Here is a 26,165-nt window from a genome sequence, read left to right as displayed (position 1 = left end):
ACCATCCCTTCATGTTTTTAAAAATACTTAATTTAAAGCCAAATGCAAGATTTGTGAACAGAACCTCATCTCCAGTTTAATTATTATTTTAGGAACTTTGGTGATAAAATTAGTTACATCAGGGCTGTAAGTTACTTGAGACGTGGAACTGATTATCACATTCATTTCACATGAATTTTTTTCTAGGCCCATATAACTAAAATTAGGCCAGCTATGTAAGTTAAAAATAGTAAATACTGTAAACCATAAAACAGATATTCTTAGTATATTTATATTTATAAAAGTCCATTTTATGTTGTCACTTAAAAATGTGTCTATAGTTCCTCTACAGTCGTATTTATTCTCTTTGTATTTTTTCAGGAAATATTTACGCATAGGGATTGCAATTATTCAAAAATCATTTTAACTTGTTAATGATAAGAGTGATGATAAGCAAAGGTAATAACACAGCTCAACAAACCATTTAATACAAGGAAAGGTGCAGTTACCATCCTGAAAATTTTACTCACCAACATAATCAGTGAGGGAAGACCATAGGCCTTCAAACAAGATGCATCCTGGACACTGGGGTCCAGTTCAGGAAATATTATCCTCCAATACTGATGCTGGCACCATGCATGGATGGGATTTGCTATTTAAAGCCATCTCTCATCTAGTGTAATTTTGAAACTGCAGGAGCTGAATATGACAGCAGGAATGAACCAAACTAAAATATAATTAAATATAGTGAAATAAAAATTACATATTGTGGACATATGTTGAAACAAATACAGGTAATAATCTTTCATGAACTGTTGAAAAACCAGTTACAGAGTAAGCATTCTCTTTGATACACAAAACTTGTGTGTATCAAGTTTTCTCAGGCAAGATGGCACCCAGCTTAATACTCTTTTATTGTAATATCTGAGCGTCACATGTCTTCATGAAGATCTTCATGATAGTTACTTTAAGAAATAAATAAATGGCCATTTTAGTGATAGATAATTTTGGTTAATGAAAATCGTTTCATTAGATTTTACCTCTTTCTATTCTCTCTTTTAAAAATTATATGAGTAATGCAAGTTGTTTTTAGAAAAATTAGAAAAGAAAAAAGATGAAATTGCATCACAATTTCATTTGTACTTTTTATAAAATATGATCCTTTCAAACATATTATTTTAAAACCTAATATTTGTTTTTGTTAGTGATATCATTAGGTAAAGATATTTCAGTTAGTCCTAAGTAAGGAAAAAATATGATTACTACTATTAGGTTTACTTTCCATTAATGTGAAAAGAGTAGCAGTAGTAACACTGAATTTAAACATCAGAAAGTTATATGCAATGATTTTTTTAACCTGCAAGCCTGAGAGCCAAATCCTGTACCTATAGGAATCCACCAAATTTTCTATTTTTGTCAACCATCTTTTCTATACTAAGATTTATTCATAATAATTCTTCCTGTTAGGGAGTAATGATTGCGAAATAGTAACAGTTGGGTCATTTCTTGGCAAGTAATAGAAATACAATAATAGAAATGTTAACAAAAGACCATACGACCTGTGGGGACAATAAAAGGGGCTTTATTTTCTGATAGTAATCTCTAGATTGGGTAGACCCAGCCTTTGGGACAATACAAAAGTACACTCTGAGGAAGGACTGGAGAGTTAGAGATTATAAAGGCAAGAACTGAAATGCAATTGAGGGGTATCTGTGGAGCCAGGAACAGAGCGTTGCTTGGACCACCTTTAAGCCTAAAACGACAAGTCTCTATTGGTTAATTCCAAGTGGTCAATTGGGAAATTTTTAGCAGCAGTCTATTTTGGCATCCATAGGCATCAATAACAGGAACTGGTTTAGCTTGATTGCAGAAAGGGAAGTCATAATATTTTTGTAACATTTTCCAAGAACACAGAGTATGTGACTGTCCCTTCATCCTACTATGGCTGCCGAGTTTTGCTTTAACTTGAGTGTCTCAGTTAGCCACAGGGAGTCCATTTTGTCTGTAGATGGGGCATAATTTGACAGCAATAAGTGTTACAGCCCAGTGGGTTCTTCTTGCCTGCTGCACAGAAAAGCCAATACACAGAGACAGTGGTGTTGCAGTACAGAGAGAGTTTATTTATTGCAAGGCAGCTGAGTTGAAGAATGGGAGATATTTCTCAAATTCACCTCCCTGAGAACTCAGAGGCTAGGATTTTTAAAGATAATTTGCTGGGCAGGGGACTAGGAAATGGGTGCTGCTACTTGGTTGGGGATGAAATCATGGATCTTGGTCAAAAAATTTCTTTGGTGCTGAGTCAGTTTCTGGGTAGGGGCCACTGGAGTGGTTGAATCAGTTCCTTGGTATGAGTCATGGATCTGGGTGGATTCAGTCCATTGCTAGAATGCAGAAGTCTAAAAAATAACTCAAAGACCAAGATAGTGATGTTATCTATAGGAGCAATTGGGGAAGTCACAAATCTTGTGACCTCTGGCTACATGACTCCTGAGAAGTAAGAAATTATAGAAAAGCAAGCTAGGATACAATAACTGGTTATCATTTAGCTACACTAATATTTTAGCAGAATTCAGGCCCCTCCCATAATCCTAACCCTGTGGTCTTTTGTTAATTTTACAAGGGCAGTTTTCAGTCCCCAACCAGAAGGGACTTAGTTTTGGGAAGGGACTATTATCATCCTTGCTTTAAAGTTAAACTATAATTTCTGTTAGCTTGACCTACACCCAGGACAGTTAGCTTGTGAAGTTGGAAGCAAAATGGAGTCAGTTATGTTAGATTTCTCTCAGTGTCATAATTTTTGCAAAGATGATTTCATAAGTACAGAGATTCTTATCTTTTTTTCTCTTCGAAATTACTTCATCTTTTATATATCTCTTATATTCTCACACATATTTTTATCTTGGCCAGTGTCTGTCTTGTACTTCATAATAACGCCACCTTTATTACTCCTTGAGGTCACCTCATCTAGGTGAAGACTGTTCCAGACAGACTCTGACCTTGTTTTTTGGTTTCCCCGATCCCAGCATTAGCCAGTACATAAGATGCATTAGTGTAGCTAAATGTGTCACATTCTAACTTTTTCAAGGATAGTTCATAAAGAAATTTTTTTTTTGGTAATTTTTCTATGTTTAAAGTGACTTTGAATTGGTTTGATAGAAGAAACATTTTTTTCTATGTCTAGCAGCTGTCAAGTCTTCTCCTCTTTATCATTTTCTAGGTTAGTGGCAGACCCAAATATCACTCTGAGACCCCTTTACTGATTTCTGTAACATTCAGAAGCAAATGTGAAAGCAATGCTGCTATTGAGTTTGAGCTATGGTTCAAGTAGTAAAACCTTAGTAAATCATTTTTGTTCAATAACCCATACCATACCTGACCAGAGATATATGGCTTGGGAGTTGTCATTTTTGTTAGGGAAATGTAGGATTTGTAGGATGTCAAGCTTTTATCCAGCTATGAGGTCTCTAGTACCTGTTCCTGCACTAGAGAGTTGCAGAAAGGCAGGGGAAACTTTCCCTTTGTCCTCTGAAAGTTTGCTGAAAATCAACTGACAAAAGGCAAATTAAAAGGAGAAAAGGCATTCAACATTTATTGATGTGCACACATATGCAGGGGAGTCATACAAAAAGTGAACTTAAAGAGGGGCCAGACGGTGATGCTTAAATACTCTCTTCACAAGAGAGAGATATATGGGCCTGGGAGGCAGGAGGCAGACATTATGTGAAGGTGAGCGGGGAGCTGCACAGCAACGAAAGTTGTCTCATTATGCAGACTAAGTCCCTCAGGAAATCTCTTGGAGCTGCTCTCAGAAGAATAGATGAAAAGTCTGTCCAGGCTAGTGAGGACTGTCAGTCTCTTCTCTTATGCAGTGATTGGTCTTTCCTGGTTATTTGATGAGATCCCTAGGGAGGGGGTTTAAGACAATTGCATTTCTTTGGAAACATGTTTTCTTGGTCAGTTAAGGAAATTCCAAAGAGAGTCTCTCCCAGTGCTTGGGGGTGAAATAAGACAAGGTTAGAGGGACCTTGACTCTGATTCAGGTTCTAAGATCTCTCAGCATATCCAAGCACCAGTTTTTGTGGCGATTGGTTGTTGTGCCCCAACAGGGTATAAGAGCATCCTCACTGAAATCCAAATTTGCCTTGTGATTCAAGTACTTGATTCCAGCACTTTTGGTCACAAGGTAAATTTGAGGATTTTTTATTTTTTATGTATTTTATTTTTTTTAAGTGCATCTTTTCTCTGGCAAATAGGGCACTTTGCTCAGCTCTAACACCAAGATCACCAAGTGTTTTCTGTTCCAACATCTTTCTCCTCATTACAGAGATTCCTGCAGATTAAAAAAAAAAAGTTCCCTGTTCTTCAGGTATTGCATCTTTTTGCAGGACTTTCTCTTCATTCATTTCATAGTGAAAAGCAGCGTGCCCAAAGATTAAGAGCTTGAGTTTTGGAGGCAGAGGAGTCTGGATTGAATCCTGGCTCTGCCACTGTAGCTCTTCCACCTTGAGCAGATCACTGGCTCTCCCCAAACCCCAGTGTCTCTAGCTAAGAAATTGAGATTATTTGTACTAAATGCAGAGCAATTATTATTAAATGTAGCTTTTCAATAATATAATGTATTAAAGGGTTTAGCATAGTAACGGTCATACCCTGGGGGCTTCACATACCAGTTTATCCTAATTTACAGCCTTTTGTGAGATTCCCTCTGATGTTCTAGTTTAGGAGATGAGCTCCTCCACTCATTGTGCTTTTCTAAGCCTCTTTTTCTCCTCTAGAAACCTCTTTAAAATCCCATATTTCCATGGATTTTTGTGTATATCCTCAACTCAACATGCAAAATAATAATACTCTGTGATGACTGCAGGTGTTTATTTCACCATATCTGGATTTGGCATCTGCTTGTCTATCTTTCCAACTAATAGTTTAGGATGCAAACTAGGCTTTTTTTGTTTGTTCTTCCTGATGTCATATAAATCATGCTATACTGTACACTAGTTGGTATAATATGCTGTCCACATTATTGCTTCCTGGTGATGACCATGATGATGATGATGAGTTCTGTACAAATACAAAGCCATAATATTTTCAGGATGAAGGCCAATATTAGATTAAATTTAATTAGATTTTAATGTGACTAATTGAATGCACTCCGTAGCCTTTTGAATTTAACTTCCTATGGAGTATGAAGTTACAGGAGTATGAAGTTATAGGAGCATGGAACTGGTTGTAATACATTCAATCCTGAATACATATTTACATGAGGATGTGTGAACCTCATGTAAATATGTATTTACATTTAACACGTTTATGAAGCTGCTACTAAAAATTGCTATGTGGCAACAGATAAACATCTCTGAGAACTCCTTGTAAGAATAATTAGGAAAGGTGATTCAAATAAAGTATTAAGCAATTTGTTTGTTAAATGTTATAGAGGTCTGTGGAGAACCTTATCCCCTGACTTACAATTGAATAGGCTTTTAATAAATTAATCTGAACTAGAAATTATTTTTTCAAATCCCTCATGTGGAACTCCACCCAAAATTTATTAAATGACAAAGAAATTAAATATAATTTCCCTCCTGGCATTGATTGTCTTATAGAAAGGAGAGATGGCAGAGCCTAGGAGATCACAATACCTTTTTAATATAGAAATACTGCAACCTTTATGTTCAATGCACCTGTCTTTGTAAGGACGGGCCTGCTCTCCTAATCTGATCTTGTTCTGTTCATTACTTTAAAACTTGCATATCCCTCTATTTTCCCTACCAATAAAGAATTTCCCCTGTCACATTTTTCAAGCTTTTATATACAATTTTAAAGATTCACCATGCAGTTTTTCTTAATATTTTGCTTAAACTTGTTTTACTGTATCTTAACTTTATCATTTCTTATTTGGCTACCCTAATGGTTTTTTGAGGCCTGTCCTCCCTAACTGTGACAGCTATTACCCTGCCTCTTCAGTCATTTTTTTTTTCTTTTTCATCATTGAGCATGCCTAGATCTTTTATCCTTTAATCATGAAAATTATTTTGGGAAGCGTGCACCTTTAATTATGAAATTTTTAAAAATTATGACCTCTTGTGTCTCACACATTCTCAAAGTACCCCCTTACCTAGAGATATTGTCCTAATTGATGATTAAGCCTTGTCAATGGAGATAAATTCTTCAGTTCTTTATGATAAGCTAGCAGGTTGATTTTTTTGGAGGATACTTACAGTAACATCTACATTAATTTCTAAAGACCTTAATTTTTACTTTGTATATCATGTAACTTTTTTCATAAATTTTATAAGTTAAAAAGTTTTTACTGCTCTTAATTAATGCTATACATATTTGAGAAATTAAGGTCCCAGAAAATGAATCATATCATACAAGAAGTCAGTAGCTAAACATAGTTTTGGCACATATATTTCTGAGGAACTAGCTTTTTGTACTACTAACAAAATCACTGCAATTTATTGCTATATCAATTGTTTTGCAAATAGTTTTGAACACTTGTATTAGAGACTCTTCCTAGGAACTATGAGGGATATTATAATTCAGACAGAAATATTATCCTTAAGACTCTTTCAAGTATAGTGGGGGATATAACATGAGCACACAAATAACCATACTACAAGATTTAAAAGGACAAGTATTATAGAGGATAGATAGTGTAAGTGCTGTGGGATTCTTACGGGAGAAGAAAGACTTCTGATGAGGAGGAGCAAAAGGAGAAAATTTTGTGGAGCAGGCATTCAGTATGTTCCTCTAAAGAAAATCAATATTGGAGAAAGCAGCATGAGCAAAACTTAGGAAGGAGGAAAGCACAGGGTGGTAGTAGTGTTGGGAATAGGAAATGAGTTCGCCTTTGCCCAAACTTATTGAGCATCAGTAAGGACATAGGGACTTTGAACTGGACATGTGGCTTTGGATTATTTATTATTAGATTATTTATAAACACTGATACTTTGATAAAAAGAGATCCATAAATAGATCCATGATTAAGGGGATTTTTGTGATATAAGTATTTAGTAATAAGGTTGTATGTGAAGGAAAGCTAGATTTTATATCATTTATTTGGCTCTAAACACTGTTATTTAGTTTCACATACTGGCATATGTATCAAAGGTATTGTTAGCCCAAGGAATTGGCAGAATAGTAGTGGTCCCCCTTTATATTGTGATTTTAGAAATACCAGGAAAGTTTGTTTTACAAAATTCTCTGTCCTCTAATACCTGATATTTTCTTTGACACATTCTCTAAAAGCAAGTGATCAATACCTTGATACATTTCCTTTGTTAAAATACAAAAGACTTTGGGCATAATATGGGAGTCCTGTGTAGGGAAAGAATATCTCTTTGAGTAAGTACTAAGAGTATTTATTTAAATATTATTTAAACTCTTTGAGTAAATACTAAGAGTAAATACTAACAAGAGAATATCTAGGCCAAATCTGGTTTTAATATTTTTTGACTGACTTTGTAATTTTATCTACTCTGTTCTGATGTATCTCAGAAAAATGTCAAATATAAGCAAATGAATATATATATATATATATATATAAAAACATAAATATAACACTGAGTTCATTGGTAGTTTTTATTTGTATATTTTAATAAAAATTAAATAAAATAATCATTGTTTCTGGCCTAAAAGGCATTTTCCAGCACATGAAATGTGAAACCAGACCATTAGTGAGTAGTTGGATTAGGGATCCTTCTCTGGAGGAAGATTGGCTGTGCTTTCTTAATGACTACCTTGATTTCTGTTAATGAGCTATTCAGATGTATTAAAGGACAATTAAGTTCACTTTCAACCTTCTGATGTACTATTTTCATTTTGTATAAATAGTTCTTAATAAAGTCATTTTATTCTAAATTGTTTTTATTTTATGTAATGCCAGCTTTTTACTTAGAAATACTTGAAGAGCTAGCATATGGTTAACTTACGCCACTCTTCACTTGGCTTTCTTGTTGGTATATTTCATGCTCTTCTTTGTGATCTTTTTTCCTTATTCTCTATTATTTCTTCTTTAGTGTAAGACCCATTGCCTTTGTGCTGCTCTTGAATGTTTGGGCCTTCCTTGCTGTCCTCCTTTAACTGGGCCTATTTTGTCCACCCAGTACCCTAACAAAATCTAGACTTCTCTCCCCATCATCTTCAGCCTTGCCATTTTTCCTAATATTCCTCCCTCCCTGCCTCCCTCCCTTCCTTCCTTCCTTCCTTCCTTCCTTCCTTCCTTCCTTCCTTCCTTCCTTCTTTCCTTCTCTCTAGAACCTAGAGGTTTGTATATTTTGTTAATATTTACAAAGAACTAGTTTTGATTTTGTTCACAATCTCTGTTGTGCCATATTTTGCAGTTGTTTTCTATTCATTTTTACTCCTTTAAATTTCTTTCTTCTATTTTCTTTGAATTTAATATATTTTTTTGCTTTGTATTTGTTAAAGTTGAATGCTTGTTTAAATGCTTATTTTATTTTAATAAACACATTTAAGACAATTAACTTATTTCTTGATATTACTTTGCTTTTCATAGGTATGGTTTATTGTGTTTCTGTGGACTCCCAATTTTAAATATTTCATAATTTCCCTTGTGATCTATTCTTTTTAAAAAAAGATATTTAATTTTTTAAGAGAAGTTTTGGCTTTACAGTAAAATTAAGAGGAAAGTATAGAGATTTCCTATATATCGCCTAAATTCACTTACGCTGAATTTTATTTGTATTATTTGATAATCTCTATTGATAAGTCAATGTGATCTATTTATTTCATGAGGCTATGCTATAGTCTCCCCTATTATTGACATCACCCACCAGAGTGATATATTTGTTACAATTGATGACCCTATATTGACACATTATTATTGCCCAACACCCATAGTTTACATGAGGGTTCACTCTTGGTGTTATACATTCTATGGGTTTGGACAAATGTATAATGACATGTATTCACCATTATGTGGTGTATTTCACTGCCCTAAAAATCCTCTGTGCTCTATTAATTCGTCTCTCCCCCTCCCTTTACCCCTGGCAAGTAGTGATCTGCTTACTGTCTGAATAGTTTTGCTTTTTCCAGAATATCATATAGTTGAAATTATATAGTATGTAGCTTTTTCAGATTGGCTTCTTTCACCCAGTAGTATGCATTTAAGTTTCTTCCATGTCTTTTCATGGCTTTATAGCTCTTTTATTTTTAGCAGTGAGTAATAATTCATTCTACTGAAGGATATCGTGGTTGCTTCTGTTTTGGCAATTATGAATAAAGCTACTATGAACATTCATATGCAGGCTTTTATGTGGACATGTTTTAAACTCTTTGAGTAAATACTAAGGAGTGCTATAGCTGGATTACATGGTCAAAGTATGTTTAGTTTTATAAGAAACTGACAAATTGTCTCTCAGAGTGGCTGTATCATTTTGCATTCCCACCAGCAATGAGTGAGTTCCTGTTGCTCTGCATCCTGTCAGCATCTAGATTTTGGCCATTCTAGTGGTATCTCATTGTTTTAATTTGCATTTCCCTGATGATGTATAATGTGAAGCATCTTTTCATTTATATTCTTTGGTGAGGTGTCTGTTAAAATATTTGGCCCATTTAAAAATCAGATTGTTTTCTTATTGTTGAGTTTTGAGAATTCTTTGTGTATTTAAATTACAGTTCTGTATCAGATATATCTTTTGCAAGTATTTTCTCCCAGTCTGGGGCTTGTCTTCTCATTCTCAAGACAGTGTCTTTTACAGAGCAGAAGTTTTTATTTTAATAAAATATAGCTTAAATCAATTATTTTTTCATGAATAATTACTTTGGTGTCATATTTTAAAAAGTCACCACCAAACCAAGTTATCTAGATTTTTCTCCTGTTATCTTATAGGAGTTTTATGGTTTTGCATTTTACGTTTAGGTTTGTGATCCATTTTGAGTTAGTTTTTGAGAAGGGTGTAAGGTTTGTGTTTAGATTCTTCGTTTTTTGCATCTGGATGTCCAGTTGTTCCATACCATTTGTTGAAATGACTGTCTTTTGTCCATAGATCCCTATTTATCCCTATTAATAATTTTTCATCTAATGTCTATTTTATCTGATAACATTATTGCTACAAAAGCTCCTTTGTCAAAGTTCAGCTGACTATATTTATATAGATCTATTTCTGGGCTATCCATTCTGTTCCATTTGTCTATTTTTCTATTCTTTTACCAGTACCACATTGTCTTGATTACTGTAGCTTTATATTAAGACTTGAAATGAGGTAGTGCCAGTCTTCCAACTTTGTTCTTCTTCAGTGTTGTGTTGGCTATTGATCTATGGTTTAATCAAGGAGTTTTTCAGGAGTACATTTTAATAAGCTATCTTTATTGTTCACTTTTAACAGTCGTATTCAAATGTTTAACATTTATTGAGACATTTCATGTGACTTAGAATATGGACACTTTTTGTAAATGCCCCACATGTGCTTAAGAAGAATATATATTTTTTCTGCAGAAATATATACACACACACATATATATATATAATATCAGGAATATATCTAATGTTAGATCTAAATCCTTTCTAATTTGTGTGTGCTAAAAAGTTTGGAACTATTTTGTTAGGTATGTATGAATTCATGTTTACCCTGTCTTCTTGACCTGTTGTTGTGTTAATCATAATTTGGTGTACCTATTTATCCCTATTAATAATTTTTCATCTAATGTCTGTTTTATCTGATAACAGTATTGCTACAAAATTTTTTGTTATTATTTCTTGGTATTTATTTTCTCAGGAATTTTCACCCTTTCTATGTTCCTCGGTTTTAACTATATCTTTTATAGCCAACCTGAGCTGAATTGTATTTGTATTATTTGATAATCTCCATTGATAAGTGAATAGAATCTGTTTATTGTACTTATTAATTTATATTTATTTTAATATTTTAATTTAGGTTTCTGCTTATCTTCCTTTTTCCTTTTCTTTTTTTTTCCTTATATTTGGAAATATTTTTTTTTTTAGAGACGGAGTCTCGCTTATTTTTTTTTGAGACGGAGTCTCGCTTTGTTGCCCAGGCTGGAGTGCAGTGGTGCGATCTTGGCTCACTGCAAGCTCTGCCTCCCAGGTTCACACCATTCTCCTGCCTCAGCCTCCTGAGTAGCTGGGACTACAGGCGCCCGCCACCATGCCCGGCTAATTTTTTGTATTTTTAGTAGAGATGGGGTTTCACTGTGTTAGCCAGGATGGTCTGGATCTCCTGACCTCGTGATCCACCCGCCTTGGCCTCCCAACGTGCTGGGATTACAGACGTGAGCCACCACACCTGGCCATCTATGGCCTTATTTAGCTTGATAACATTTTCAAAAATTACTATGTGGTTTCTCTGGTAGTTTGGGAGTTATACATTACATTTCTATTCTATTAAATGTTACCTTTAATATTTCAATGGGAATATTTGTCTCTAAATTTTTCTTTAAACGTTGCTTAGTCTATTTATCCTCTTCTTAAACAAGCTAAGGACCCAGAACTGTAAATTCACTAACTCCTCCTTTCTGTGCCTTCTTTCCCCCTTCTTGATTGTTGGGTTTAAAATCTTAGTTCTACATGAAAAAAATCCACACTGATGGCTCTTATAAGTTTTTGTAAGTAATAGCTATTTAAATTTATAAACATAAACATATTTATAAGCATATTTGTAAATATCAATATCTGGGCTTACTTTTTTTTTCTTGTGTTCCATTCATTCTTTTGGGTTCATTTTCTTCTTCCTGTGAAGCTTATTTTTTAGCAGCACTTTTGAGGATCTATGTGTTTGGGTGTGTTGTATGATTTCTTAGACTTAGTATTTTCGAAAGTCTTTGTTTTGTTCTCAATTTTGCATGACAGTTTAGATTGATTTAGAATTTTATATTTATTTGTATTTTCCGTCAGATGTTTTAAAACATTGTCTTCTGTTAATTATCATTGCTGTCAAGAGTTCTTTTATCAAAGTTGCCATCCTTTTCTAGATATCCTATCTTTTTTCTGTGTGAGAATTTAAGTTTTTTATTCATTATTCTTCAAATATTTATTGATTTCCAGTCAGTGTTGTAGGCACGGGGGGAATACATCAGTGAACAAAACAGTAAAAAATCCTGGCATTCATTAACCTTGCAGTCTAGGAAGTGAATATATAAGCTAAGATAAAGCTAGATGCTATAATAAATTAAACTCCTAATTATCAGTAGCTTGATTACTTGAGATTTTATTTTTTATTCATCAAACTGTCCCAGTTAGACAGCTCTCCTCCAAACAATTATTAAAAGCCTTCTTATTCTGCTGTGTGACTCTGCTATCTTTTACATTTGGACTTTCGTACCAATGGTGTCCTAGAGTCACCTCCATTCTAGCAGGTATGGAGGGGAAAGAGCATAGAGGATTGCATGGGGGGTATTTAGGCACCAGGCTTACAAAGGGCACTTATTTTGACCACATTTTTTCTTGTGGCCAGAACTAAGTCACTTGCCACACTTTAACTTCAAGTGCACCTGGAAAAAGTAGTCCAGCTATGGGTCCAGCAGGAAGAGAAAATATATTTGGGAATCAGCTAGCAGTTTCTGCATGTAGAGATGGATAATAAATGACTCTCTCTATATATATATATAGTATGTTAAATAGTATTAGTGTAAAGGAGGAAAATAAATCAGGAAGGATTTAGGGAGGGTTGCAATCATGAATGGGTGGCTGGTGAAGTCCTCATGGAGAAGGTGTGTTTAAGTACACACCTGGGAGAAGTGAAGGGTTGGTACCTTGTGAATCTGACAAAAGAACATTTCAGGCAAATAAAGTAGCAAATGCAAATATCTTCAGGTGGGGGCTATCCTGGTCTGACCAGAGCAGCTGGGAAAGAAAGCTGGGTGGCTCCAGGAGAGGGATTGAGGGGCTGGAGGGAAAATGAGGTCAGCTAGCCACAGATAACGTAGGGGTGCGTGGGGACATGGTGACTTCTGTATTTACTCCATTGTTACTGGAAGGTATCAGTAGCTTTTGAATGGAGGATATTGTCTGACTTATGTTTCACTTGAATAACTCTGGTTGCTGGGTTGGGAGTAGGTCATGGATAGGGGCAGGAAGTAGAACTAGGCCACTTAGGAGGCTATTCTGATAATTCAGGTAAGAGAGAATAGTGGTTTCAGCTAGAGTGTTAATAGTAAAGGTGTTGTGAAGCTATCAGCTTCTGAATATATTTTGAAGGTAGAGCTGACAGGATTTGCTAATGAATAGGACGTGGAATGTACAAAACAAGAAGAGCCAAGGATGATTGTCTGGTCTCAGTAACTGGAAGAGTGGAAATATCATTTGCTGAGGGAGAAATCATCAGAATAGGATCAGGAACTCAGTTTTGATGTGTAAAATTCGAGATGGTTTGGTGACATCCAAATGAAGATGTGAGATAGACAAGGGGAGAGGCCCAGGATAAAAATACCTATTTGCCAGTTATCAACATAGAGATGGTATTGAAAGCCATGAGCCAGGACTAAAAATCACAAAATAAATGTATGTGGTGGAAAAGAAAAGAGATTCAAGGCCTGAGCCTTGGGACATTCCAATATGCTGAGGTCAGTGAGATGAGGAGGAACTAGCATAAGAGACTGAGAAGGAAGTAAGAGAAGGTAAGAGAAAATCTAGGACACTGGAAATCCCTGGAAACTAAATGAAGAAAATATTTCAAGAAGGAGACAGTGATAAATACATAAAATGCTGTTAACAGATCAGCTAAGATGAAGACTAAGATTGACAATTAGATTTAACAGCATGAAGGTTATTGGCGACTTTGACAAAGAATGGCAGGTTGCATTCCCCAGAAAGACCCTCTGTCATGGAGATGAGAGAGATGTTTGTTAATTAGTGCTCTTGAAATAGCCATCTCTGGATTTCGAAAGGGAAGAAAGCAGGAATTGTCAGAGGGAGAAATTGAGCTGTGATGCAGTCTAGTGAAGACTCCCCGGGGCGGGAAGGGGCTTTGATGTTGAGTTGACCCTTCAGAGTTGTCCTCAGTTGGGACAAGTTATATGAGCCTGCATAAACCCTAGTTGACTAGTCACTGATATTGGACTGCCCTTTAAGGTAACTGTGTGACTCCTCAGCCAGGGCAGTTCTGAAGGGCAAAGCTGTGGACTGTAATCTGGTAGCATTGCTAGCAGCTGGGTAATAAGTTCTTTGGGGGCTCTTAGTAGTGCATCACAGAGTTCACTAGAGGCAGTTTAAAGTAGCAAGGGTAAAAGCCTGGTGAGCGCCAGTTCAAAAGAGAATGGGAAGAGAGAAATTGGAGATAATCAGCTTAGATGATTCTTTTTTTTTCTTCATTTCTGATACTCACTAGGAAGTGTCTGGGTGTGGATTTATTTTTATTCTTTCTTGGCATCTGGAATGTACTTTTAATCTCTAGATTCATGTCATTTTTCAATATGATACTTCAAATATTGTTTTTCCTCCATTTCCCACCCCCCTCCCCCGAGCTTCCTTTATACACATGTTGGAATCTTTCAATTTTTCCTTTATGTCTTTTTTTTTTGGTCTCAGTGTTTTTATTTTATTTTTTATTATACTTTAAGTTCTAGGGTACATGGGCACAATGTGCAGGTTTGTTACATAGGTATACATGTGCCATGTTGGTGTGCTGCACCCATTAACTTGTCATTTACATTAGGTATATCTCCTAATGCTATGGCTCCCCCCTCCCGACACCCTCCTTTATATCTTTTCATTGTTATTTCATCCTTCTTTCTCTATCTCATTTCATCAACTTCTGGGAAACTCCTTAGTGTTATCTTCTAGCTCACTGATTCTCGTATACTGTGTCCAATCCAGATTTTATTCTGTATATCAAGCTTATACAGTTTTTGAAAGAATATATTTTTATTTAAAGGATTCCAATTTGTTCTATTTCATATCTCTATTTTGTTTCTGGCTATTTTGTTTCATATTTTTATATTCTTTTTTAGAGATATGATTTCCTCCTCTGTCTCTTGGTAGAGTCTTAACCTACTTATTTTAAATTCTTTTTCATATTCTTTTATTGTTTTCATTTCCTATCGAGTAAATTACTATTCCAATTGTTGATCTTATTGATCTTATTGGCTGTCTTTCCTAGTGTTAGTTTTGGACATATGTTTAATAATTTTTCAATTATTTCATAATAATTTTCAGGCTTTTGTAGAGTAGTAAGTTTTATTATATTTTTATGTTTTATTTATCTCTAATGCTTACCACTTTCTGATTCACAGTTTTGTAGTTGCCACTAAGTTCCCAGTCCAGAACCAGATCTTATATTGGTTCCTTGGGGCTCCTGCCCCTTTGATAGTGATATTTCAAACCTGTTTCTGAGTCAGTGTTGGTGTGGCTAGGGCGTGGTGGTGAGACATGTCTGTCTCCTCTGCCTCTCCAAATATGGAGCTGTGATAACCCCCTGTATCAAGCACCAGTGGGAAGTTGCATTTCTGCTTCTTTTCAGCTAGTCATTTTTAGCAGAGCCTGGCTGTGATCCCCTACCTCACGTGAGAATTACTCTGAGTTCTGGTTACTACGCTGGAGCTGAACTGCAGGTTGCCTCTACTTGGCTTCTGGGAGCTGGGACAGCATCCACAGCTTCAGTCCCATCACCCCTCTGTATTAATTTTCTATTTCTGGCCCTTGAAGATGACTAAAAGTACATCCCTACCCTATTAATGCCTGTCTCATTCCTTAGGGAAAAGCTTTCAGCCATTTTTTTTTTTTTCCAGACAGAGTCTCATTTTGTTACCAGGCTGGAGTGCAGTGGCATGATCTCGGCTCACTACAACCTCTGCCTCCCAGGTTCAAGCAATTCTCCTGCCTCAGCCCTGTGAGTAGCTGGGATTACAGGTGCGTGCCACCATGCCTGGCTAATTTTTGTATTTCTAGTAGAGATGGGGTTTCACCATGTTGGCCAGGCTGGTCTCGAACTCCTGACCTCAGGTGATCCACCTTCCTCAGCCTTCCAAAGTGCTGGGATTACAGGTGTGAGCCACCTGTGCCTGGCCTTTCAGCCAGATATCGATGAGAAAAAGATAGGTGCTTTGACAATAGTTACTCAATGTGTTATTCCTCACAGGGATTTTTTTTCTAGAAAGATGTAAATGCTAGACACGATACTGTATGCATCAATGATGTGTTAATTGTGGACAATATTTGCTTTCTTGGGGACTCTTCATGTTTCTAAAGTCACCCATGTAGTACACAAAATATTATACCTATTTATCTCTTATCCTTTCTCTTTCTTCTGTTTTAATTCTTTACAGAATCCACACATTTATAGACTCAAGAGTAGAGTTTATTACTAAGTCCTTCCATGCGTATCATGTCCCTAGAATTCCCTTCTTTTCTTCTTTGATGATGTTGATGAATATGGCCTTGAGGCACTCGCCATCCTTCTTTGTGTTCTCTATTCTTTCTATGCTATTCCCACCCTCCCCAAGTCTGCTGCTTGCCCTGTTTCTCAGAGAACTCATCCTCTCTCTTGGTTTTACATATCATCTCTGGTTTAAACTACTCTCAAATTTAAATCTCCAATATAGAATAAGATCCAATAAGAAGTAACAGATATGGAAATGAGTACTTATTGAGTGGACCAGGTGTAGACCTGTCCTAAATGTTTTTAGACATTCATTCATTTGGTCTCGCAGTAGCCCTGTGAGATATAAAGATGATATGATTATTACAGATAAAAGAGCTTAGTCTGTGAGGGTTAAGAAAATTGCTGTCCTAATTTCTGGGACTGTGCAGCTCCCAGGATTCAGGACCTTCAGTTTTAAAGCGGGGAAAATCTCAGGCAGACTGGAATGAATTGATTACTCAAGGCCTAAAGCCATTGATTAGGAAGTGATTAAGCCTAGGCTTGAACCCAGTTCCATCTGAGCAAGTCTGTGCTCTTCACCATGATGTCATAGTGTCTCTGTTAGAACCAAGTAGAATAAGAGAGTTCAGTCAGAGAGCAGAAGGTAAAGAAAGAATTCACGGAGGGGAAATTCACGGAGGGGAAAATTCTGGAATTTCATCAGGGGGATTCTTGCTTCATCAGGAGTCAGGAAACCCATATTCTGCTTCCAGTTCATTCACAAATCCAGTGTTAAGCTGAAATTGCTTACATCCCTATGTTGCTCTTCCCTTTCCTGTGAAATGAGAGGCTAAACAAGACAACTCCCAAGATTGTTTTCAATTTTAAAATTGTTTTCCTTGAAACTATCCCTTACATATAAACGCTCCAAAACCATTTCAGACCTTGTAAATATTAGCTAGTTTTTACAAGGTTATAGAGATAAAAAAGAAAACAGAAAATATAAGCCAGAATTTTGCAATATTTCACGATTTGCTCAAATTTCTAGATTTTGCTCTTTAACATCGCTATTTCTAAGCACAGCATAATTCTATTGGAACAGTTGAACAGTTTTGGCCTCTAATTTATTGTATTTAATTTGTTGTAATTAACTTTATGGTGTTTTCATTGTTGTCTTTAACTGTTAACATAGTGTCCCAAACATCTCAGCGGGGAATGCTTTATAAATTTTCTCTCTTTATTGTTATTTATAAAATGTTAATGGCTTCTATTTAAGGCATGTGAGATTAATAACTGGGAGAATGTACTTTTATAACAGCACTGTTTTAATCTGTGAAAATCACAAGAAAAACAGAGTCACAACATGCCACAATTATCGGTGAAGGCATAACTTCATGTATTGATATGGGATTCTTCATAAAATATTTTGAAATCATTTCTGATATAGTAGAGTTCTAAGGAAATAAGGCTCTTATTACCTTTTTTGTTCTTGGACATATATGCCCTAACTGATACATTTCTAACTGAAATTCCCCAGAAATAAAATTTACAATAAGACATAGCTTCTAATATTTTAACATTTTGTTCAAGAAAAGCCTCACTCTATTACCCCCACCTTTGCCTTTCTCTCGGCATATGAGGGTTGTATTCAATGACTGAATGGGAATTTCAGGTGAGAAAAATGTGGAATAATGTGAACTTTTCTGAAACCAGTTTTTGGAGAGTATATGTGTGTTTCTTTACCATTCACTTTGGATCGAAATACTTAGCTCCTCATTGGATAATTATGGTCTTCCTATCAAAATCTTATCAAGATAACAAGAGGGAAAAAATTAAATAAGCAAAACCCGTTAGTCACATTACAAAAATTCATGGCAGGTTATCCATACATTTCAGTAGTAGCGGGATTTCCAAATAAATATTAGGAACTCTGAGAAAACGAAGAAGATTGTAATGCTAATGCTTTAGGACTTCTTTGCAGGAATACAAATAAACAGTTTTTATAGAGTTTTATTACTTGGCTAGTCATGTGCTCAGTCTTATGGAAGACAAAGAAATTTAAACAACTGGTTCCTGCCCTGGTGGGGCTTACAATCCAGCACAGATCTTGGTGGCTTTTACCAAAGCTCGATGCTTCATATTTCTGTTGAGTGAGTGTAAGAAGAGAAATGGAACTACCTGTAATGACTAGGGTAGTATTTTCAGGGTTCTAATAGGTTATATTGAAACATTAATAAAGTGTATATAATTATTGTTCAGTAAATTGTAATTGATTTATAACATATAATCAGAAAAGTGCACAATTCCTGTGTGTAGCTCAATGAATATTGACGAAGTGAACTCATCTCTATAATCACCCTCTGATAAAGAAATGCCTACCCCCTGGAGAGTATTCCAGAGGCCCTCCTTGTGCTCCCCACCTCAGACCCTGCACTCTTTCCTCACAGGTCTCTATTATCCTGTTTCCTGTCGTCATTAGTAAGTTTGGCCTGTTTTTGAACTTTATATTATTAAAAACATAGACTGTGTCCTGTTTATGCTGGCTTCTTTCAAAATAATATATGTGAGAATATACTATGTCTTTGAATATACCAGTTTATTTTCACTGATGTGAAATATTCCATTGTATAAATAAAATGCAAATTATGTATTCTACTGTCAATGGACATTTGGGTTGCTTCTAGTTTTTAGCTGTTACAAACAACGCTGCTGTGATCATTCTTATATGTGCCTTTTGGTACACATTATAAGCCTTTCTGTTGGGAGTCTGAGGGTTGGGTCATGGTTAGGTGTGGATTCAATTTTTAAAGATGGTTTCCTGAAGACTACCAGCTAACACTGCAACAGGCAGTGTGTGAATATTTCAGTAGTTCTATATCTTTCTCAACATTCGGTATTTTTAAAGAAGCCATTCTTTTGGGAGTGTGATGGTCGTGGTTTCATTTGTGTTTCCAGGGTGATGAATGAGTTTTGAATAAGTGTCTTTTCACATGCTTCTTTCCCATTTGGTTGCCTATTTTTATATTCAACTGCCTGTGTTTTTCATTGATTTGTAAAAGTTCTTTATATTATAAGGTACATTTGTGCTTATAATTGTGGATGATACATGGACTAAAATTCAGTATTTCAATTTATTCTAGTAGTTGATCTCTACTCAAGTATGGGTCTATCTAACATTGATCATTTCCTTTTTACCCCCAAGTTACTCCACTTAACCACTATGAATGATAGTCTTGTCTCACCAACCCCAGCCCATCGTCTGTTGGTAAGCTTTGATCTTCAGTGACCTTCAATGTACATGATCATGTATTGCCAAATCCTATTTTATACATAACTGTATCAAAATCCTAAAATAAGATCACAGAAAAACTCCATAGCTTGTTGAATGTGGCTCGGAATAGTTGGTTTTACCCATTAAGAGAGTCAAAAGGTGAAAAAAAGAGTGTATTTTAGCCAAAAAAGTAAGAATTTTAAAGTATAATGGGAGAGTGTTCTCAGTTTAACATCTCCTTCTTAATGAGTTGAGAACTGAAATGTATTAATAACTGCTTTTTTGTGATTTAAAGATTTAAATATTTCATGTAAAGCTGGGAATATTTGAGATATCTTAATTAATGTAAGTGTCCATGCATGCCCATAAAAGAATAGAACATAATATCTATTTTATGAAATAGTGAAAACTTACATGCAGAAGGTATCTTTGAAGTCACTGATGGTGTGCCTCTGAACCTGGCGTGCTGGAGTTGAAGGTTGGTGGGAGGTATTCAGGAGTGATGGGCAGTTCAGGGAAAGCCCATGAGATCCTCTTCAGTCAGAGCAGCCAGGCTTTCCACGTGTTATCCTCATTGACTTCTGAGACAGAGTTCCTTTAAACATAAGTTGAAGCTGCTATTTTTAATATTATGGGTCTATTTTAAATCTTTTGCTTCTAGACGAGGTAGGATTCAGAGAGGTTAACTGGTTTGCTTCAGATCACTTTGGCAATGGCAGAATCAGGATTGAAATCCAAGTTTGCTCTCATCACAGTGCTCCTAGACTCTGTGCTTTGTGTTAGCTAAAGTGATATCCTAATGATTCATTTATATTCTTTCCTTCCCACTTCCTGGTTCTTGGTAATATATTAACCTGAATTAATTAGAGATTTAGAGGAAGGTTTCTGCATTAGGAAAGGAGTATAATTTCATGGGCTTGCCACTGTTCCATGTGGTCGCTGGGTTCCTAGCTAGCCTGATATTAATCATAAATTCATAGAATATCTTCATTCCAACTCATTTTATGGCCCTCTCACAAGTTTGGATTATAGTTTAATTATGCAGTTATAAATTTCTTATTCTCCTATCATCTACTGTAGTTGGACCTCTGTATCCATGGATTCCACATATGTAGATTCAACTAAACATGGATTGAAAATATTTTTAAAAAATGGACAATTGTGTCTGTACTGAATGTGCAGACTTTTTTCTTGTCATTATTTCCTGAACAATATGGTGTTAGAACTACTTGCATAGCATTTACATTGCATTAGGCATTATAAATAATCTAGAGATGATTTAAACTATATGGGAGGGTATGCATAGGTTACATGCAAATACTATGGCATTTTACACAAGGGAGTTGAGCATCTGCAGATTTTGACATCTACAGGGGTCTTGGAATTAATCCTTCATATACAGAGCAATGACTGTATACCTTTGCACATTTTAGATGCCTAGTATTTGTCCTGTTATATTGGCCCTCATTGGAACTTGTTCTGTTTGGTTTTCTTTACCTGCTCTCCTTTCTCTTTTCTTATTCCTATTGTTTGGTGCTAGCAGATCTGATGATTTGGTCAGAGATACCAGGAGACTTGACAGAAGTTAATTAGAAAGAAAATCCAGAAAATAACCTAAAGGTCCTTGTTGACTTAGTAGAGGAAAAGTGGAAGGGGGCTTATACTTATCAGAGAAGGGTGACTAGGACAAAAGCTGGGCGGGAGGTCCTAGTGGCCTAGGCTTGAGAGACACATGATGAGGCCTGCAACTAGGGACATGACCAGAAGTGGCCTGGTCTAGACCACTTTTTTTTGGTATTCTTCTCCAGAGTTACAGAGCGCAGAGTAAAGTAGAGAAGGACGGGAGGGAGACACAAACTCTTGCCCATGCAGTTGATTTCTTGGATTTGGAGCCAACTATTTTTTAGCATAGTACACAAAAGCAATGGAATAATAGTGTTTTAGAAACTGATGGGGTCTTAGAGATCTTCTTGCCCCAAAATTTTGCCTTGTAAATGAGAAAACTAAGTCCAAGAGAAGTCAAACCAAGCCTCCTGGCTCAGTTCTGTGTGGAGTTGTGGAATGCCAGTACTATGCTTATCACCCATATATACTCAGTTGCATAAGAGAGAAGAGCTCAGGGCAAGAGGTTACGTTTTATTTTAAATGAAGTTCAGAAACCATGGAAGGGAAATAATATGATCTGATACACAATTAACAAGCTGACTCCTGCTGTGTAGAGAATGAATTGGCAGAGAAAGAGAGGAATTTGATAGAGCAGTTAAGAAGCTATTTCAGCAGTCCCAGAATGAAATGATTTTGGCTGGGAGATTAAGATGGGGAGAAGCAGATGTATTTTTAAGTTAAAAACCTAGAAGACTTGATGAATTGGATGTGGTAGACAAAAATATAGGAGAAATAAAAGATTTATGGCTTGAGCAACTAGGTAGATATAGGTACAATTTCTAAGATAGAGAAATGGGGAAGGGTGAAAGTATGATTCAGGGTTAGGAGGATTGAGGTGGAGGGACAGTGGGGAGAAAGTTTGGGGTAGTAAATGAGGACTTCCATTTGCCGTAATATCAACTGCTGAAACTGCCTTTCCAGATCCCTGGAGCATGGCTTGTTTCCCTGCATCCTGCTAATTACCATAAGGAATTTTTTTTTTTTTTTTTTTTTTTTTTTTTTTGCCAAAAGAATACTGAAGTATAAGGGCCATGATAAAGTCTTGTCTTGTCTTCTCTTTTTCTTTTCTTTAAGACAGGGTCTCACTCTGTTGCCCAGGCTGGAATGCAGTGGCACGATCACGGCTCACTGCAGCCTTGACCTCCTGGGCTCAACTTATCCTCCCACCTCAGCCTCCAGTAGAGTAGCTGGGACTACATGAATGCACCACACCCAGCTAATTTTTGTATTCTTTGTTGAGAAGGAGTTTTACCATGTTGCCCAGACTTGTGTTGAACACCTGGGCTCAAGCAATCCTTCTGCCTCAGCTTTCCAAAGTGCTGGGATTATAGTACTGAGCCACTGTACCCAGCCTTAAAGTCTTATCAGTCATCTACTTTAGAAATGTCAAGCTAAGAAGACAAGGTAGGGAAATAGTTTCTACTTCTATTTGTCTTTCATCCATGTAGAAATGGAATTAGAAATCCTTAGCATTCCTGTAACCCAGTTTCAGAGAGCCTTAAGTTGCATCTACTGTAAAACAAAGGTGAAAGGACTTTTTCAAAAATGTGCTGAAGGAAACGTGAGAAGGTAGGTCATCCCTGTCCAGTATGCTGTTGCCATAATTACTGATTATACAAATAGCAAATGCTTTTTGAGATCCTTCCAAATACCAAGGCTTGTTCAAGGCATGGGAGATTGCAGAGAGGAAAACAGAATCTTTGCCTTTATGGAAGTTACACTCTAGAACATTGGTTATGTCAATGCCCTGTTCAAAAACTTTCAATAGTTCTTTGACCATTTCAGCAGCATAAAATGTAGCCCTCTGCTAAAATCAGACACACAACTTGATGTCCCCCAGACTACGAGTATTCTCACCTCCATGCCTTTGCTTGTACTATTTCTCTCACCTCTCTGTCTTCTCTGCTCTTAAGTTAGTCATTCTGATCCACTCAGGACTGGTATTCAGTACCACAGGGGTGTACTGGCCAGCATTTGGTTCTGATTAACCCTGTGCTCACCCTTCCAGGTGTAAGTAGCTAAGTTCTTCTTGAACTTTCTTTTATGTCACCTTCTCAGGCCTCAGTGATGTTGTCTTCATTTGAACTCATAGTACTCACGGATTTATATCACTTATTTCACAAAGCTCACAGATTTCCTTATGACATCTGGCATACTTTTTGCATGTTGTTTGCATATTTATTTAAAATTTGATTTATGTTTCTGGCTTTTTTTTCTGAAATAAATGGCAAGACCTTTGCACAGCTCAGGCACTAAATATGCTTTTATTAATTGATGGATGCATTAAGAAGGACTCAGCATCTCGTAACTGTCTGCTGGAGACTTAAAGTGGAGAGGGGCCCCATTTGCTGATATTTTGTGTCATTGTGCCCATCTCTAAGCAATTCCATCCTTCATGGCCTTTCTACATCCCCAGCTCCTGTCTCAGAGTCCTCCCTCATCACCTCAAGTTTGCAGGGACATTACCATGCCAGCACCCCTTAGGATGCTTGGCTAGTTTTCTGCCTTAAAAGGACAGTGGGATGTCTTGCTTTCCAGCCAACTTAATGCAGGCTGACACTCCTGGCACACTGAATTAAGGTGGAGGAGCCAACAGAACCAGAGAAGAGTCCATTTCTGTGGAAATTAAAACAAGAAAATGATGGAGCACAAAACATTTTTATTTCCTTCTTATACTTAAAGAAGACAGTAATTAAACCAGGCCAGAAGATGAGTTCTGATTGTTTATTGCTGAGGGAGATGCAGTATTTTAATTTATCGCAGTTCATTTGCAGAACTAGGCAGACAAGTTACATGTTCTGTGCTCTAGCCCATGAGATGATGCTGACAATTTGAGAATTAATCATTTTTGGATGTTCCAGATTTGCTATTTTAAAACTGTAACTGCAATAGTATTTTCCCTCCTCTGGGTAGAAGCTGAGGAAAAGTGTTGTAGCCTTTTATCTAAGAGCATGAGGCTACAGGGTCCTGACTTTCATAGGGCAAAGCTGGCTTACAGATTTACTGAAATAATTACCAAATTATTTAATAGGTTTTGAATTCTGAACTCAGAGTTTGTTAGTCGAGTCTGCCACCTGAACAATTATACATAGAATCTTAGAACAAGGGCCTCCATGGAACTCTGCTAAAGCATTTAATATTCTCATTTCTAATTGTAAAGCCATTTGAGCATATAGTAGTATGCACTGGTGTAACTGACTCCTTGGATATAGAGATAACATTTGATGCATTTTGGATAATGCTTTTGAAGTAATGATAATGTCAAATGTAGAAGGGCTCAGCTAATGAACCCATTAATCAGCCCTTTATTGAGCACCTCTAGAATGCAATGCACTGAGCTGGGAACCATGAAGGATGAGGCACAAGGCAGATTTCATTCCTGTAACTGAACATTTAAATATTCTGGGAAACTTTCAAAAATGCCAGATGCCTAGGTCCCACTCCAGACATATATTTAAAAACTCCTTAGGTGATTCTGATATTCATCCAGCATTGAGAACTACTGGCATAAAGTATAGTTTTGTTTTCAAGGCATTTGGAGTCTAACTGGGAATATATAGGACTAAAATTGGGAATATAGATATATAGTATATATCGATCACTCTGTGTTTTTAGCCCCTTACACAGACAGCATATGATAAATTTCTAGGGAGAGGCATGGACAACATAACTACTGTATTTAAGAGAGGAACAGATCACAGGAAAAGAGGCTGGGTGGTCATGGAAGAGGTAGGATTTGAACCTAGGCTTTGAGGGCAGGTAGGATATAAATAAATATAGATGAGAGGTCAAGGCATTCTGAGTGGAAGGCTGGCATAAACCTAAGCTGAAGGCGGGAGTGTATAAGGTATGTGCCAGGTATTAATTGGATATTAGTTGAAAGTACTAAGAAAGCAAGTAGTAGAAAGTAGTAGGAAATCAGAGAGAACTGCATACGGTCTTGAGCCCAAACATCTGGATTTGAGTTTTGCACATGCCACTACATAGCTTCTTACCTTGACAAGTTATTTTACTTCTCTAAGCTCCAATTTCCACAACTGCCAAATATTCATAATAATAGTTCCTATCAGGTTGCTTAGACCCAGTAAGGCAATGTGTATATGAGCACTCGATAAACTACAGATCCCTACCCAATGCTAGCTATTGTTATTGTGTTTTGGAGGGGAAGGCATTGAAGGTTATAGAGCACAGAAATGACATATAAAAAGTTTTAATCATTCACCCTATTTACCTATGAGTGAGCAAAAGAAATAGCTAAAAATAAATATTTATCATCACTGAATTACTTAATGTAACTGTGTTTAAGGACTTGGAGCTCACACTTTAAAAAAGAAGATCATTCTAACTGCCCCTCATGACTACTGAAGAGGCTATGCCTGAAAAAGCAAAATGTGAGTATCTATGCTTACCTAACATAGTACAAGTCATAACACTCCAACTGTTTTAACCAGTCTTTTCTATTAATTAGTGACCCTCAGAGCACTACACTTATTGGCACATCTTGAAAGGATTTATTCCATTCCCTTTATTTAAAAATAACCAACTTTTGAGAGATCTTTTTAACTTATTGTGCTGTCCCATATGGTATCCACTTGTCACATGTGGGCTATTCAGTCCTTGAAATGTGGCTGGTGAAACTAAGGAACTGAATATTTAATTTAAATTTAATGAGTTTTAATTTAAACTTAAAAACGGATAATTCAGTTATTGGAAAATCTTTAAGCATGTTTGGAACAAATTTGGGCATATAAATCTATTTTTTCAAGTGATGATTTTATAAAATGTAAATACAGGTTAAGTAGTGCTGATAAAAATTTAGCATGTGAGTTGTGATGTATATAAGTACAAACAAAATACATATAGAGTTTTGAAGATGGAACGAAAAAGAATGTAAAATATCTAATTCATTTTAAATATTGATTAATGTTGAAGTGGTAATATTTAGATGTATTTTATTTAAATGAAATATTCTA

The 26,165-nt window shown here is 36.2% G+C and overlaps 1 protein-coding gene across 2 annotated transcripts in view; it reads left to right on the top strand.

Annotated features, from left to right (window-relative positions):
- Window positions 1-26,165, top strand: part of IQCM (IQ motif containing M) — a 474,519-nt gene that overhangs the window by 53,083 nt on the left and 395,271 nt on the right. Inside the window, exon 3 of one of the 2 annotated variants that reach the window (XM_030816223.1) lies at window positions 25,499-25,583. In XM_030816223.1, coding sequence (XP_030672083.1) covers window positions 25,547-25,583 — 37 coding nt within the window. In that variant the 5' untranslated portion in view covers window positions 25,499-25,546. Of the gene's footprint in view, window positions 1-25,498; window positions 25,584-26,165 lie in introns of those variants that run through there. The other variant, XM_030816224.1, reaches the window with a different exon arrangement.

The sequence above is a fragment of the Nomascus leucogenys genome, chromosome 7b, assembly GCF_006542625.1.
Source record: "Nomascus leucogenys isolate Asia chromosome 7b, Asia_NLE_v1, whole genome shotgun sequence".
Lineage (NCBI taxonomy): Eukaryota > Metazoa > Chordata > Mammalia > Primates > Hylobatidae > Nomascus > Nomascus leucogenys.
The sequence above is the reverse complement of the archived record's forward strand: the minus strand, read 5'-3'. Positions and strand labels throughout refer to the sequence as shown.